Source organism: Marmota flaviventris, chromosome 9 (genome assembly GCF_047511675.1).
Source record: "Marmota flaviventris isolate mMarFla1 chromosome 9, mMarFla1.hap1, whole genome shotgun sequence".
NCBI classification, from domain to species: Eukaryota; Metazoa; Chordata; class Mammalia; order Rodentia; family Sciuridae; genus Marmota; species Marmota flaviventris.
Genome location: NC_092506.1, coordinates 3,940,115 through 3,955,017, shown reverse-complemented (window position 1 = coordinate 3,955,017; position 14,903 = coordinate 3,940,115). Strand labels below are relative to the sequence as shown.

Sequence of the window (14,903 nt, the reverse complement as noted above, 5' to 3'; positions counted from 1 at the left end):
CAGGGTCAAAAGGGGTTAGAAGGAGTCCTTCTCCCTGAGGGAAGTGACACAGGACCTGGTGGCTCTGTCCCAAGCCTTGCCAGGTCTCCCTGTGCAGCGTGGACATGGCCAGTCATGACTGAGACGGGGAATGTCCAGTTAGCGGGGGCTCTGCCTCATGTAGGCCCGAGCCCCGTGTTGAGGGCATCCCTGGCCTGTAGGCCGTGCCGTGCCCTCGGGGACCGTGAGTGGAGGGCAGGAGGAGCCCAACTGGAGCTCCTGTGTGACACCCCCTGCAGGCCCTCCCAGCCCCTGGACCTCGGTACCAGCGGGGGCTGGGGGAGGGGGAGGGCTGAGAGCCGGGGCGGCCAGCTGGGGCCCAGAGGGCGCTCTGTAAAGGTGGCCCCCTGCCCTCTCCCCTTGCTCAGCAAACACCAGACACCGCCCTCCAGCCCAGGGCACAGCCTGCCCCGGTCACATCTCACCCGAGGCCGGTGCCCGCAGAAGGGCAGGCAGATGCCAGGCCAGCCAGCCGTGGGAGCCCTCCACTGGCCCCCTGATGGACGTGCAGGCCCACAGGCGGCAGGAGGGCTGGGGGAGGGGCACCTTGGCGTCCCTGGCCACCACAAGTCTCCCACAGGGATCTCTGCGTTTTTGTTTGTGATCTTCTGAGGGAGGGCACTGGGACCCAAACGACTCTGGGGAGCTCAGAGCTCGTGTGCGTTGGGCTCGGGATGGAAGTGTCCACTCTGCTCTGCTCAGCCTGCCCACGCCTCCCACCTCCTGTGGCTGGGGACTCGGGGTCCTGGTGCTGTCCCGCACAGAGCCTCTCCCCCGACCCCAGGCCTGACTCTCCGCACTGGTGGATCTGTGGCCTCAAACACTCCCACGCCAGGGCCAAGCCAGACAGAAGCTGCCCCCCTGGGGTCTTGGGCTGGGGATGGAGGGGCCCGGCTGTCCCTGGGTCTTCCTGCCGTGGGGGGCTGTGCCGTGCTGGGTACGCGCTTCAAAACGTGTTTTTTCCTGACTCGGTCCCAGGACCCCTCTCCCAAATCTCACCAGATGTTTCCCTGGAGGGACCCCCCTCAACAGGCAGGGAGCACGCTCTCCTGGGGGGAGGGGTGGCAGCAGACGCTGGCCTGGTCACCTCCACAGACACCTCGGTGGACTCTGAGGGCAGAGTTTGGGTCTCCGCCTGCAGTGAGCAGTGCACAGAAATCCATCTGGGTTTGTAACAGAAGACAGACTCTACCACATGTGGCTGGGGACGGCCCTCTCCCCTGACTCAGGGGTGTCCCATGATGTCAGCCTGTGAGTCACCAGTACCGGGAGACCCTTTGTGGCTGGGCTGGGGAAATGCTTTGAACTTCTCAGCAGGGCAGGCGTGGTCTCAGCTGCCTTGTGGTCAGGGAGAGGCTGTCCTGAGCTCAGCCTGCTCCCGCCAGTCAGGCCACTGCGTTGGGACTGCTATGGGCACCAGAGGCCCCTTGCTCTGTCAGTTGGGTTTTTTATTGCTCCGTTTACAGATGAGGAAATGGGCACAGAGAGGTTAAGTCACTTGCCAGAGACCACACAGGGGCAGAGCAGGAATCGAACCAGGGCAGCTGGAGGACTGAGGACTCTACCCCTGAGGGCCCTGGGAGGCCTCCTCCCAGCCCATGCCAAGAACCACGCATGGTTCCCAGAGGGCGTCCAGGCCCGTGCCTGCTACCTTCTAGCCCTGGGCTCCGGGCTCCCCAGGAGTGCCCCACCCTGCCCACCTCTGAGCCAGGCCATCCGCCCTGCACCTGGAGTGCCCTGGTCCTTCCGTGCCCTTGAAGCAGCTCAGGCCCCGCCCAGGCCTGTGCTTCTGCACACTGGCCCTGACCATTCAGGCAGGCTCCTGCACAAGTCTCCACAAGGCCTGGAGCTGCCAGGCCCCTGGGGGTGGGCGGAGGGGCTCGCACGTCCTCGGGGCGCACGCAGATGTGCCCTCGTTTGGAAGAAAGGTCTTGCAGAGGGAAGTAGAGAGGCGTTTCTGGAAGCCTTAGGCCCACCCCAAGCCCAGTAGGAGAGAGACCCTAAACCCAGTGGAGGGAGGAACACAGGGGGCACAGAGTCACAGAGGGCAGACGGCCAGGAGTTGGCAGAGGCCAGGGTTGGAGTGGCATGGTCACTAGCCAGGGAACATCTGGAGGCCCCAAAGCTGGGGAGGCAGGAAGCACGTGCCCCGGAGCCTTGGACAGGGCTTAGCTCTGCACACACCTTAAGTTTGGATTGTGGCCTCCGGACTGGAGTTGTGTCTCTGTTGCTCGGAGCCCCTTGGCTCGGTCACAGCAGTCCCAGGACACTAATGCAACATGCTGGCCTGCTCGGTACCTCTGTGCCTCAGTTTCCCTTCTGCACCTTGAGCACAGCCACAGGCCTACCTCACCCGCCATGACGCATACAAGGCGGGGCTGGCCGCAGGCACCTGGTGGACATCCATGGCCGCTTACTGCCCGTCCTTCTTCTCTTTCATGCACCCCATACATGGGTGGGGTACCTACTGTGGGTGGCCAGCTCCTATGGGCAGAGCAGGCCACGTCCAGGTGCACCAAGGCCTGTGCTGGGGCGGGTGTGGGAGACCACGGGGTGTGACAGTGAGTCTCATCACCAACACTAATGCCTGCTGGTGGGCGGTCAGCAGAAGAAGGACGAGAGAAGCAAAGGAAGGACCTGGTGTCAGGGAGGGGTCCCCTTCCCCAAGCTGGTGCAGGGTCGCCAGGGCAGCATGGCTCCTCAGGACCTCTGCACCAGGCCAGAAGCTGTGAGGGCCCTGGGAACGCACCCCTCAGGCTCTGCTCTCGCTGGGGGCGTTAACTCTGCAGCTGCAGATTCCATGCTCTTGGATGTCCCCCACCCGGGCTTTGGCTCCGCCGCTGTGTACCCTGGCTGCAGTGCACCTGTGGCCTGTTCATCACCGTTATTCAGGACCAGGGAGAAGAGACTTGTCCGAGCTTCAGTGGGGGCCCGGACGTGAACCTGGGCCTGCACCCGGTGGCTCGCGGGAGAAAGAGGCCTGAGCAGACAAGGACCCCAGGAGGTGGCTGTGAGCAGGCGGAGGTGGCCCCAGCTGTGGAGGGAAGATGCCCAGAGGATGGGCAGAGACCTAGGGGGCCCTGAGTGCCCTGGTCCGTGGCCTGGGCTGCTTTGGGAGCCCTCGACTCAGTTTCCCTGAAAACTCCCTTTGGGTTGGAGCCTCTGACCCCAGTGCTCCCCACTAGGCCCTCCTGACTCTTAAACATTCTGCAGTGACCTGGGGGAGTCCCTTTAGCCCCTGTGCTGCCACCATCTGCAGGGAGCCCTCGAGCTGTGTCCGGGTGAAGTGGGTGATGGGCACCGACAGCCCGCGCAGGAGCTGCCCCGTAGTCCCAGGACCCCAGAAGAACACGGGGCTCTCAGCAGGCGCGGCCCACCCTGACCGAGATCCTTCTTCTCTTTCTAGACTAAAATCCACGGGGTTGGCTTCGTCAAAATCCACGCCCCCTGGAGTGTGCTCTGCAGAGAGGCTGAGTTTCTGAAATTGAAGATGCCAACAAAGAAGGTTGGTGGTGACGCTTCTCCTCCAAAATACACCGCGGGTTGAGTGTCACCCAGATGCCTGGCCACAGGGTGTTTCACCACGAGGCTCTGAGTTGTTCAGAAAAGCCAGGGTCTCAATTGCCACCCCCGGAAGGGCAGTGAGGCTCAGGGGTGACGGAGCCTCCTGGGTGTCCACGTCCTGATCGTGGAGAAGAACGTGACCCAGCGCTGGGTGGTGTTCAGAGACCCCAGACCACATCCCACCTGAAGGTCGGCGCACAGAAGCCTGCCTCCCGCCGTGGGGATGGGTCACAAGCTCAGACACAGCAGACTGAGCGGGGTCTTTAATGCCTGGGGGTCTCGGCTGTTTATCAAATCCAGTGTGATTACATGTCCTGCCCTGACCGGTCCTCTTGGTCTCTGAATACTTGGTGGCTGGAGGGCAGCTGGACAGTGAGGCTGAGCCTGGCGTCACTGGCCGGGGGCTGAAGTGGGGTCAGTGGCGAGTCGGCCCGGCTTCTCTCCACTGAGACCCTCGGATCCCCTCCTTGGAAACCAAAAAACAAGTTTGAGAGGTTTTCTGGAGTGTGGCCCCACTGAGCCCCTGGCCCGATGCTCCTGAAACGTGGAGGGTTGGTTCAGAAAGGGAGCCCAGCCCTGTACTGTCCCCAGGAGGCACCGCCCCAGCTTGGGGGCGTCCAGGATAGGCCCCGGGTCAGGGCTCCGCAGCGTGACGCCTGTCCCCCCTCTGCAGATGTACCACATGAGCGAGACGCGCGGCCTCCTGAAGACCATCAACTCCGTCCTGCAGAAGATCACAGACCCCATCCAGCCCAGGGTGGCCGAGCACAGGCCCCAGACCATGAAGAGACTCTCCTACCCCTTCTCCCGGGAGAAGCAGCACCTGTAAGTGGGCCCCTCCCCGCAGGACCCGCTCTTTGACCCCAGCCTCCAGCGTGACTCCTGCAGGTGACGCTGATGCTCCTCTCCCAAGGAAAGGGGGCCTTGGGCCTCGGAGGGCTCGCGTCCTGAGGGGGCTTGGAGTTGTTGAGCCCAGAAGTGGCCATGGCCGTGGGTTCTGAGCTCACTGAGAAGCTGAGGGAGGGGCTCACTGGGGTGTGGCACTAGGAAAATCGCCTGGGCCCTCGCCTGGGCCCCAGAGCAGAGACCCCGGCGTCCTCCTCCTGCCCGGCTCGGGCCCTTGGGGGGCAGGTCAGTGACCACCCCTGCTGTGGCCTGGGCAGCCATAAGCCAAGCAGCTCAGGGAGGAAGGGATCGGAAGGCGTCCCCAGTGTCGTCCCACGGCCCTGGGGACCCATAGCCACGCGGTGTTGCCTGGCAGTGCCATGCCCCTGCTGGAACCTCCTGCCTCCTCTGCTCCCCAGGGCAGTGGGCGTGGCCACCTGGGTCGGCAGTGGCTGCACGGCCTCTGCCCGGCCTGCTGGGTGGCACAGGAGCCGGGGCAGAGGAGGAGCGCAACCCCCGGGCCTGGGGACCCAGGGGCATTTGTAAGGTGCGTCCCAGGGCAGAGGCCACCTCAGGCCTCATGGGTGGACAAAGGGGCAGGGCATGCATGAGCCTCGCCCAGGACTGGGCTTGCTGCCCTGGGACACGTACGTCGCTGGGCCACCCTGCCCAGTGGAGGCTGCCCAGAGAGAAGGAAGCCACCCCAGCCCCGCTTCCCCCACCAGCCCAGAGCAGGGCACCAGAGGTGGTGCCCTCTCCCTGCCTGGCCAGGGCTGAGCTCTCCTCAGAGTCCATGGAGAGGGAGGCCCTGTCCCTCCCAGGTCCCCTCTGCTCTCGGGAAGCCTCAGACAGTCTCCGTGCTATCCATGACATTGAGACCCCAACTGCTTGTTTTCGAAACCGGACCTGTCTCACAGTAGGATGATACTGTCCCTGTCCCCCAGTGCTGAAGCAGAGACTTTAAGTGCTACCAACTCAGGATGTCACCTTGGGCGAGCAGCATCTTCAGGGAGGCCTCAGGCCACTCCTGCCCCTGGGCCCACTTCCCATTAGCATGGGTCTCAGAGCCCTGTCCAGGGCAGAGCCTGCCCCTGGTGCCCCAGGTGGACAGACCGTGCCTGGCATGTGACAGTCTCACATCTAACAAGCGGCCCGTCTCCTTCCCTGCCTTTCAACAGATTCGACCTCTCTGATAAGGATTCCTTTTTCGACAGCAAAACCCGGAGCTCCATAGTAAGTAGCACGCCGTGGAATGGCCTCACCAGCAGGGTGGCCCTGGGGACGGCAGAGATAATTTCATTTCAGTGAAACTCCTCTGGGTGGGAGCCGCCTCTAATTGTCTGTGACAGAAATAATTAGGATAATGAACTGGGAGGGCAGCAAGTGACCCAGGGGATGGCCAGCAGGAGGAGGAGCCTGAGACAGGACAGAGCAACAGGAGGGCAGGGAGGGGGACCTGTGCAGTCCCACACCTGGGGGGCCTCTCGGCGACTCCCGAGTTCCCCAGGCCTAGCTGTGGGTCCCTGGCGCGGCTGTCTGAGCAGGAGGAATGGGCAGTGGGAGCCAAGTTCATGCGTTTGGATATATTTCCAGGCCTTTGCCAGAAAAGCAAACCCAGTTTGAAATCCGAGCAGGCCACCCTGCTCTGCTCAAGGTACAGCCTGCTGTTTATCCATCGGCCGCCAACTGTGCCCCCGCCAAGCTGGGCTGTGCGTGGCTCAGGCCCCAATTTCTATCTAAACAAGAAGTTAGCCTCGCAGCCAAATCACGGCCGCTCTCTCCTCCCTGCCCAGACGCCCAGCCTGCTGGCCAGGCAGAGGCCAAGGGCCGAGAGGACACTGCCTGGTTGACCTGGGGCAGATAACCACTGTCATCCCCAGACTGGCAGGCGGCCAACTGCGGGACCGTGGCACAGGTCACGTTGGGGCGGCCCGGGTCCTGTCCACCCTCTTCCCGTCCCCAGCCCTGTGCCCTCGGGCGGGTCCTGGAGCCTACGTCAGTCCAGGTGAGGCTCTCTGCCTGCTCCCTGGTGCGGCCGGCAGGACAGTCACGTGGGCACTGCGCTGGGAACTAAGGCACCTCCGTGGTTGGTATTACTAATGGAGCTGCTGATGGATTTTTGCAATTACATCTCGTGATAATAAGCAGCAAGGGGCTGAGGCGAGGGCATCGCCCCCACGGGCTCGGGGCTAGCACGTCCCTCAGATGTCAGCCGCTTGGGAGAGCCACCACGCTGCCAACCCTAATAGCGTCGCTTCTCCATCACGGTGACAGGGAAATTGGAACAGCCACCTGGGTGAGCGGAGTCCCAGGTCACGTTTCAGCACGTCTCTGCACCCTGACCTCTGCCATCTCTAGGCGCCTAGCGCTCCCGGGAGCTCAGGGCAGGTGCACATGTGTGGATCCGGCCTTGCTGACAGGGAGGGGCGAAGATCACAGCCCCAAGCCAGCTCCCTGGCACCTGCTGGATCCAGTTCAGGCTGTGGTCCCTGGGTGATGGCTACCGTGAGCACCACGTTGGCCCTGGCTGCATCCACTTCTGGGTGGGCGGAGGCCACTGTCTGCTCCCTACAGACCCCAGTGTGCTCCAGGGCACCCCTGACCGCCATGGTGTGGAGGTTCACGGCCCCGCCCTGCAGCCATTCCGAGCCTGTAGGTAGAAGTCAGAGAGCAGCACCCAATGGGGAGGGGCCCAATGTGCCGATCCTGGGTCTTACAAAGTCAGTTGGAAGGCACTGGGGAGCCAAAGAGAGTTGCAGAGCAGGGTTTTGGGTGTGGTCAGAACTGTTTAGAGCTTCCAGGGGCTGACTGTGGGAGAGCAGATGAAAGGCTGACATGGGGTCATGGTGACAGCTGTGAATGGGGACCGTGACTGTGTAGAAGGGAGGAGGTGGTCACAAGAGAATGGGGTCAATCTGCTGTCGACAGGGATGTTAGGAGCATCCAAGCAAAGTGGTTGCTTCATTTGGCAGGTATTTATTGAGCACCTGCTGTGTGCCTGCAGCTGGGTGTTGAGCACATGAGCACGGGGCAGAAGGGGAGGTCCAGGGGGAGGGGACAGTGGGGGAGGGAGCTGCTCCGTGGGCCTGTGTGGGACAGGTGAAGACCCTGGAGGGGCAGTAGAGAGGGTGGAAGGCCGAGCCGCTGCACAGCGGGTGACAGAGACAGGAGACAGGAGCAGGTGGCGGCCGGGCCAGGGGGTGCAGGCTGGTGGCCGCTGGAGGGGCTCTGGCTTGCCTGAGGGAGGGGAGCAGAGGGGCGGGTGCGGAACCTCAGTACGCTCCAGGTGTGCCCCGCGGGTCCGGCTGCGTCCTTCCCCACTTTGCACATGGGACCCAGGCAGGTGGGAGCCAGCTGCCTGATGTCCCACAGCTCCGAGTGGCAGCGGGCACTCAGATCCGGCAGGCGGACTCCCAGCCGGGCTCTTGAGGCCACTGGTCAGTTGCATTGTCTGGGCATAGAGGGCTCTGCTGGGTGCCTTGGTGCCCGTCAGTGTGACTTGGGATCCCAGAACCTACCTGCCACCCTTGGCCCCTCCCCAGACTTCAGGGACACCTGGGGCTGTGTCCAGGAGGGACCTGCTCCAGTTCACCTCTCAGCCAAAAGGGATGGTGACCCTGCCACACAGGGCTCTGGGGCAGCTATGGTACCAGGAGGGGTCCTGCTGGGCGTGGTCAGTGCTGTGCTGTGGCTGGCCAAGGGACGCCATGGATGGGAGTCCTCCAGGGTCACTCACTGGTCCCCAGGAGCCTCAGACCTTTGACCCTGCGGCATCCTGAGCTCGGTGGACGTCCCTTAGCAAGGGCCACCGCCTTCCCTGGGACATGCTCTGTCCCTTGTGACATCTGACTGGTTCCTTCCAGCGAAGCTGGTGCTGCCGGCCAAGGAGCCTACGGTAACTGCCCCTCCCTCCTTGTCCCCGCCACAGGTCTATGAAATTCTGAAGAGGACAACGTGTACCAAGGCCAAGTACAGCATGGGTAGGCGCTCGCTGGGACTCGGGAGGGCGGCCTCCGAGGGGCCAGTCACCCCCAGTCACACAGGGTTTTGATTTACGCCTCTGTGACTGGTAGACGGGCAGGAGGGCTGGGCAGGAGGGCCGGGCAGCTTGGGGGGCAGATTTACAGCCGGCACTTTTAAACAATGAGGCCCTCCAGTCCACCTGTGCTCGTGAGCCTGTGGTTGAGACCCGCCGGGCGGGCGGGCGGGGAGCCGGTGGAGCAGACCAGGTTCCGAGGCCTCCCTGACCCTCGCGGTCCAGCAGGAAGCTGCCAGGGAGCCCACGGGGGGCCACGGCCCAAGCAGCTCTTCAGGGCTCTTGGAAGCTGCAGCCCGGCTGGGTGTAGCTGGCCAAGGCCCTGGCCTCCAGCCCCAGGGGCTCTGATGCAGCCCACCCCAGGCACGCGAAGCACTGCCCTGGCCAGAGGCCACATGTGCAGATGCCCCGAGTCCACTGGGCTCCTCAAGGACCTGTTCACAGAACCCCAAAAAGTCCAGCTGAGAAGCCGACCGTGTCCCTGGCCCCCTGCGGGCTCCGTCGCTAATTCCAGCACCCCCTGGGCCCCCGGTGCCCCTCCAGCCTCCCTGCAGCCCCGCGTAGCCCGAACCTCACCAGCACACAAGACCTCCGCAGGGGCCAGGCACGGGTCACGGGGGACAGAGCAGTCTGGGAAGAGCAGAGTGTCACCAAGGCATCCCAAGAAGGGAGGGGTGCCACAGGAAGTAACAGGGCCAGAAAGGGGGGCATGGCTCAGCAGGGGGCTCCTGGGGACAGCAGGGAGACACCCCTCGGGGCTCAGGCTGGCCGCTGTGTCCTGGCCATCATGGCCAAGGTCACTCACAAAGACAAGCTTCTAGGCCTAAAATCTCAAAGCCGTGTCCTCTCAGTGAGCCCCTGCACAGTCAGGAGGAGCCCGGAAAACTGTCCCCACTGCTGTGGCCAGGGTCTCCAGAGGGGCAGGTCCTGCTGGGCAGGTGGGAAGCGGGCACCTTGGGAGCTCAGGGCTGCCAGAGCGAAGCTGAGCACAGCACCAGAGGCAGAGGGACGCATGGCTCCAGTCCCGGCTGGGTCTGGGACCTTGTCCCCATGGTGTCCCACAGAAACATATGTGGCTGCTTGAAGGTCTGTAAAGAGCCTGGGTCAGAGCCACTGGGCAGAGCTGGTGTCCGGCTCGGGTTGCCTGGGGTGGAGGGTCTGTGATTCCCGCCAGTCTCCTGGGGGGCTGGTCCCCTGCCCCTGGGAGGGGCAGACAGGTCCGGTGCCTTCTCCACGATCCCTCATCACGTTGAGCTCTGCCCACCTCCAAACTCGTCCACTCAGCTTTCAAGAGTAGCAGTGGACCCCTGTCCCTGCCGGGCTCTGTCCCCGGGGCTGCGCTGTCCACCTGGCAGTTTCTATCCCAAGGGAAGCAGGTGAGCAGAGCGTAGTGCTGCGGGCGGGGAGACGCAGCAGCGGGGTCAGGGGGCTTCCCAACGACAGGACATCTGAGCAAGGACTTGGGAGAGGAGCGCCCGGGCCGGGCTTTTAGTGGCCGGTGACCTTTTCACTCACATTTGTGGCTCCAGCCATGTGCTCCCTGTCCTCTGGTTTGGTCCCTAAGTGTCCCTCAGGCCCATTAGCCACTCTGGATCATGGATCCAAGGGGACAGTCCATCTCTAAGGGGATTTCAGGAAGTGACTTTCCCACCAGTGTGTCATGGAGTCACAGAGGGTGGCCGCCCAGGCCACCGTGAAAACTCGGACACACATACACCTCGAGAGCCTCTCTGCCAGCCAGGGGTCTCGGGGACAGCCAAGGGTTTCATGGACGCTCCTCAGCAGTGCCAGTCCTTGGTGTCGGAGTGAGATCAGGTCCCCAGGAGCCTCCCCACCGCGGCCCCCTGCAGTCCCCTCTTCCCACGCAGGTGTGGTGTGTTTGCCTTGCGCCTGGCATGGCCCGAGCACTGTCCCTCCCCGGCCCCCAGCACGGGACCCCCGCAGACCCCTCCCCCAGCACCTCCCCCGTGCAGCTGTGCTCCTCCAGGCCCTTCCGTGTCACTAATAGCCGATGTACAAACAGGGCAAGGAGAGGGAAGAAGGAAGGACTCTGCCCTTCTAAGTAAAAGGCGGAAGTGTGGGGAGTACGGTAAGTGGGGAGCCCTCCGCCTTCCAATCAGCCTCCGCCCGACTCCAAATTGTATGTGTGTTTCCAACACCATCAATTGCTCCACCGTGGCCCGTGATTCAGCTTCTCTAGCCGTCCAGCCACCTTTCCGGTCTGCGGGCTTGCCCTCCATCCACCGGGGGCACGGTGAGCGGCAGGTCTGGGGGTGCCTGAGCCGAGTGGGGGGCTGCTGGCGCCTCCTCCTCTGAGACGAGCTTCCTCTGCCTCCCTGGTCCTGCCAATCGAGCATGTCGTGGCCACGGCCGCGTGGACAGGCAGCCGGCCACCGCGGCCACCTGGGGAAGAGCCCAGGACGCGGCCGGGCTGCGCAGCCGGGTGCATTTGGCTTCGAGAAAGCTCCGCATGGCCGAGTGGGCCCTGGGACCGCTCTGGCTGCGCAGACGTGGGAGGGGACCTGCCTGACCCGTGACCTCGCTCTGCTCTGTTTTTAAGGCATCACCAGCCTGCTGGCCAACGGCGTGTACTCGGCCGCGTACCCGCTGCACGACGTGAGTAGCCTTGACACGCGGTCGGTCCCTGCGTCATTCGCTCCCCAGTCCCAGAGGGCCGCGCCCCAGGGAGCGCCAATTATCCTGTGGTCACGGCTTCCTGCTTGGCTCCCTCCATAAATGTCAGCTGCACACAGGCCTGCCCTGTTCCCCTTGGGGCCAGCAGTCACACACTGGGCATCTCCTCTGGCAGAACAGTCCCCCCGGAGGGCATCGTGGCCCAGGCTGTGCGGGCTGTACCTGCTCCTTGCAGCCAGTCGGCCCGCAGAACGTCTTCCCTGGCTCCGGCCCCCACCCGCCCCTGCCAGGGCTCCCGCGGTGACCAGAGCTCTGTATCTATTTCTGCAGAGGAGGTGGCCGGCTTCCTGGGCCGAATCTCCAAATCCCACTGGTATCCCCCGATAAATATAGCCCGTGACCGTGGCTTGGGGTGGAGAGAGATGGTCGTCGTCTTGTTGTCTCTATGGAAACGGGGACTGGAGTTCAACAGGGCGCTGGGATCAGGCCGCGAGGCCTGAGCAGTGTGGGAACCCCAGGCAGAGGATCTCTGAACGTTCCCAGGGTGAGGCCCAGAGCCCAGAAGCAGGAGGAAGGAGGATGGGCCTGGGAGTCAGGAGGCCGGATCCCCGTCCTGGCCACTCACTCTCACTGGCCTTGAGTGAGGTCAGCCCCGAGGTGTCCAGGAGCCTTGAGGTCTGGTGGCCAGGGCACAGTGGGCATCAGAACAGAGACAGGTACAAGAGGGCTTTGAGGATGAGACACCGGCTGGGACCCCCACAGGTGCCAGAATAGTGCAGGACAGCATGCCCAGCGGGTGGGTCAGGGCAGGAGAGACACTTGGCTGACCTGCTGCCCATGCCCCCCTGCCCCCAGGCCCTGCTCTGCACTGCAGGCCAGGACGTGGGGCCCCTGACCCAGCTCCCCACCTTATGCCTTTGCACATGCTGTTCTGCCTACACGCCACGCCTTTGCCTGCTCCCCTCCACGGCAGACAGAGGGTCCACACCAAGCCTCCCCTTTCTTTTTTCCTGGCACGGCTGATTTCTTCCTCCCCCTGGACTTCTGATGCCCCTTGTCCCACAAAGACACCATGGCCTGGCCACTTTGTTGTGTTCCTGACTCAGGAAGCCTCAGCACACAGCACTTAGTAAGTGCTCAGTAAACGTGGTGTGGCTTTGGATTGGCTGAGTCGGGCTGCCTTGGTGAAGGCCCGGTGCTCTCCAGAGGTTCTGAGGGCAGGGCTCAGACCTCACGGACCCGGGTGAGGTCCTGTTCAACTGGTCAGCCCCATTCTGCAGGGTCCAGCTGGCCCATGGGATGCAGCCCTGCCAGGCCAGCCCCTCGGCCCTTCAGCTGGTCAGCCCTGGCCAGAAGCCGGGACACGGGAGCCGAATGCCCAGGCCTCCTGCCTGCTTTGCATAAACCCCAAGTCTTTAAGAAGGAAAGGGGAGAGATCGACATTTCTGAGAACTACTGTGGGTAGTAGGGACTTTATCTCCTTTAATCTGTTGCGGACAGACTCAGTGAGGTCTAGCAATTTGCTCGAGGCCACACAGCTGCTCTGGGTGACATGGGGACATAAGCCTTTGCTACTGTGTCCCATGGAAGTACCATGCCCTCTTCCTTTGCTGGAGCCTAAGTGGCCCATCTCTCTGGTCTTCAGTCCTGCGTTTGCCCTGGGGACGGATCCCACCTGCAGTCTTCAAGAACTGCACAAGGCTTAGGCCACCAGGCCTATTGACAGATGCCAGCCCTCAGCACCTCCAAGCCCACACGGGGACAAAGAGCCCCTGCTTGCAGTCACTGTCACATCACACCCAGACATAGGGCACCATTGGTGGGGTCTGACCCCACTCTGCAGACAGGGAAACTGAGGCTTGCCACACCCCGGAACCTGCCAGGGGCCCACAGCCAGGAAGCTCCCAGTGTCCTTAGGGAATAAGGAACGTTCCCTACGACTGGAGGCACCCACCCGTCAGCTCCAGTGCTGGCCTCCTCTAGGGAGGCCACTCGTCCTGCCCTGAGCCACGTAGACCCCCGCCCTTAGGCAGAGCATGGACGGGGTGCTCAGACTGGCGTCAGGAAGGGAAGCAGGCTCGGGCCTGGCTTGTGGTTTCTAGATCCTTCTGCCTCCCCAGGAAGTTGTCCCACATGGGGGCTGGCTCGCTGCCCCTGGGCCTGCCCACAGTGTCCTCACCCGCTCTGCCGGGCTCCCTGTGTGGGCCCATTCATCCACCCGCTCCGTGGACTCTCCCGCAGGGGCTGGGCTGTTCCCAGGCAGTTCAGCCAGGTGCAGGGCTGGCGTTGAGTGACAGTCACGGGGTCCAGAGACCCTGGGGAAGTCTCCTGCAACCGAGTGTGTCACTGGACCCAGGGACGCTGACATTTACGTTGGCTGCTTGGTGGCTTTGGCTTCCTTCCTGGTTGGCAGCTGCCTGCCTGGAGGTCACAGCCCGGGCCCCTGGTGAACACGAGGCTCTCCTGGAACCCCGTGGCCGGCTCATTCATGGAGAGGAGGCCGGGAAACGCCCAGGGAGGAGTGGCCAGGAGGGGCGGAGTGCGGGGCCAGGGGGCCTGGTGCACCCTCTCTGTTTCACTTAAGGACCCCCGAGCTGGGCTGCTTGCCTGGGCACATGACCTCGTCTTCCCACCTGGCCAGGGGTGGCAGAGGTCGCGACAGTGGCTGGTAAGGGAGGGACAGGAGGCTGGCCGCACCCCCGGCCGCCCAGGGCCTCCCTCTTGCTCCCCTTAGCTACTGTATCAGCCACTGACCTTGGGGCTCAGCCGTTGACCTTGGGGCTCACTCTCGACTTCTAGACCTTCTCTTCCTCGGAATTGGAGGCCTGGATGTGAGTCCCAGGTGACCCCTGATGGCTCTCAGGGACGGCGGGTTACCTCTGGGAGCCTCCGTGTTTCCCTCTGTGAAATGGGTGTGCTGGGCTCCCTGGTCTAAGTGACGGGGCACATGTCACTTGTCCCCCTGGGGTTGCGGGAGAGGAAGGGGGGTCTTCCAGCAGGCAGGACACATTCACCTGTTGATGCCATTCTCTGTCCCCAGAGCCCCTGTTCTCTTGTGCTGCCAGGTCCAAGGCAGGGACATGGGTCTAGTGCTGCCCTCGGGGAGGCTCGCGGGGTCCCGGTGGTGGAGGCTGGCCGGCTGCACTCCTTCCCGCAGAGGGACACCGCCCAGGACGCCCTCGATGGGTGTCAGCGAGGGTCGCAGGAGTTTCTGTTTTGAAATTTGGCAAGTGTGACCTCAGCCTGTGCTGCGTGGTGAGACTCCCTCCTCTCTCTTACAGGGGGACTATGAAGGGGACAATGTCCAGCTGAATGACCGAAAAGTGAGTTGAGGCGGAGCGTGGCGGACAGCGGCTGTCGGGGCCGCGGGCTCTGGCATTGGGCGGGCTGTGTGGGACCAGGGAGGTCGGGGACCACGTGACGCGCAGGGCCTCAGGGGCCCCTCGAGTGTGCCTGGTGAGCCGGCCAGCCTGGCCGCAATGGAAGCTGCGCCTCCCCTCCTCCCCTCCCTCCCCTCCTCCCCTCCTCCCCTCCCTCCCCTCCCTCCCCTCCTCCCCTCCGTCCCCTCCTCCCCTCCTCCCCTCCTCCCCTCCTCCCCTCCCTCCCCTCCCTCCCCTCCTCCCCTCCCTCCCCTCCTCCCCTCCTCCCCTCCCTCCCCTCCCTCCCCTCCTCCCCTCCTCCCCTCCCTCCCCTCCTCCCCTCCTCCCCTCCTCCCCTCCTCCCCTCCTCCCCTCCCACTTTCTGG

The 14,903-nt window shown here is 63.6% G+C and overlaps 1 protein-coding gene across 2 annotated transcripts in view; it reads left to right on the top strand.

Moving 5' to 3' along the window:
• Ano1 (anoctamin 1) overlaps nucleotides 1–14,903 on the top strand; it is a 77,937-nt gene that overhangs the window by 14,077 nt on the left and 48,957 nt on the right. For both annotated transcript variants that reach the window (XM_071615972.1, XM_071615973.1), the window contains exons 3-8: nucleotides 3,446–3,544; nucleotides 4,277–4,428; nucleotides 5,667–5,721; nucleotides 8,417–8,468; nucleotides 11,085–11,140; nucleotides 14,440–14,481. In XM_071615972.1, coding sequence (XP_071472073.1) covers nucleotides 3,446–3,544; nucleotides 4,277–4,428; nucleotides 5,667–5,721; nucleotides 8,417–8,468; nucleotides 11,085–11,140; nucleotides 14,440–14,481 — 456 coding nt within the window. The remainder of the gene's footprint in view (nucleotides 1–3,445; nucleotides 3,545–4,276; nucleotides 4,429–5,666; nucleotides 5,722–8,416; nucleotides 8,469–11,084; nucleotides 11,141–14,439; nucleotides 14,482–14,903) is intronic.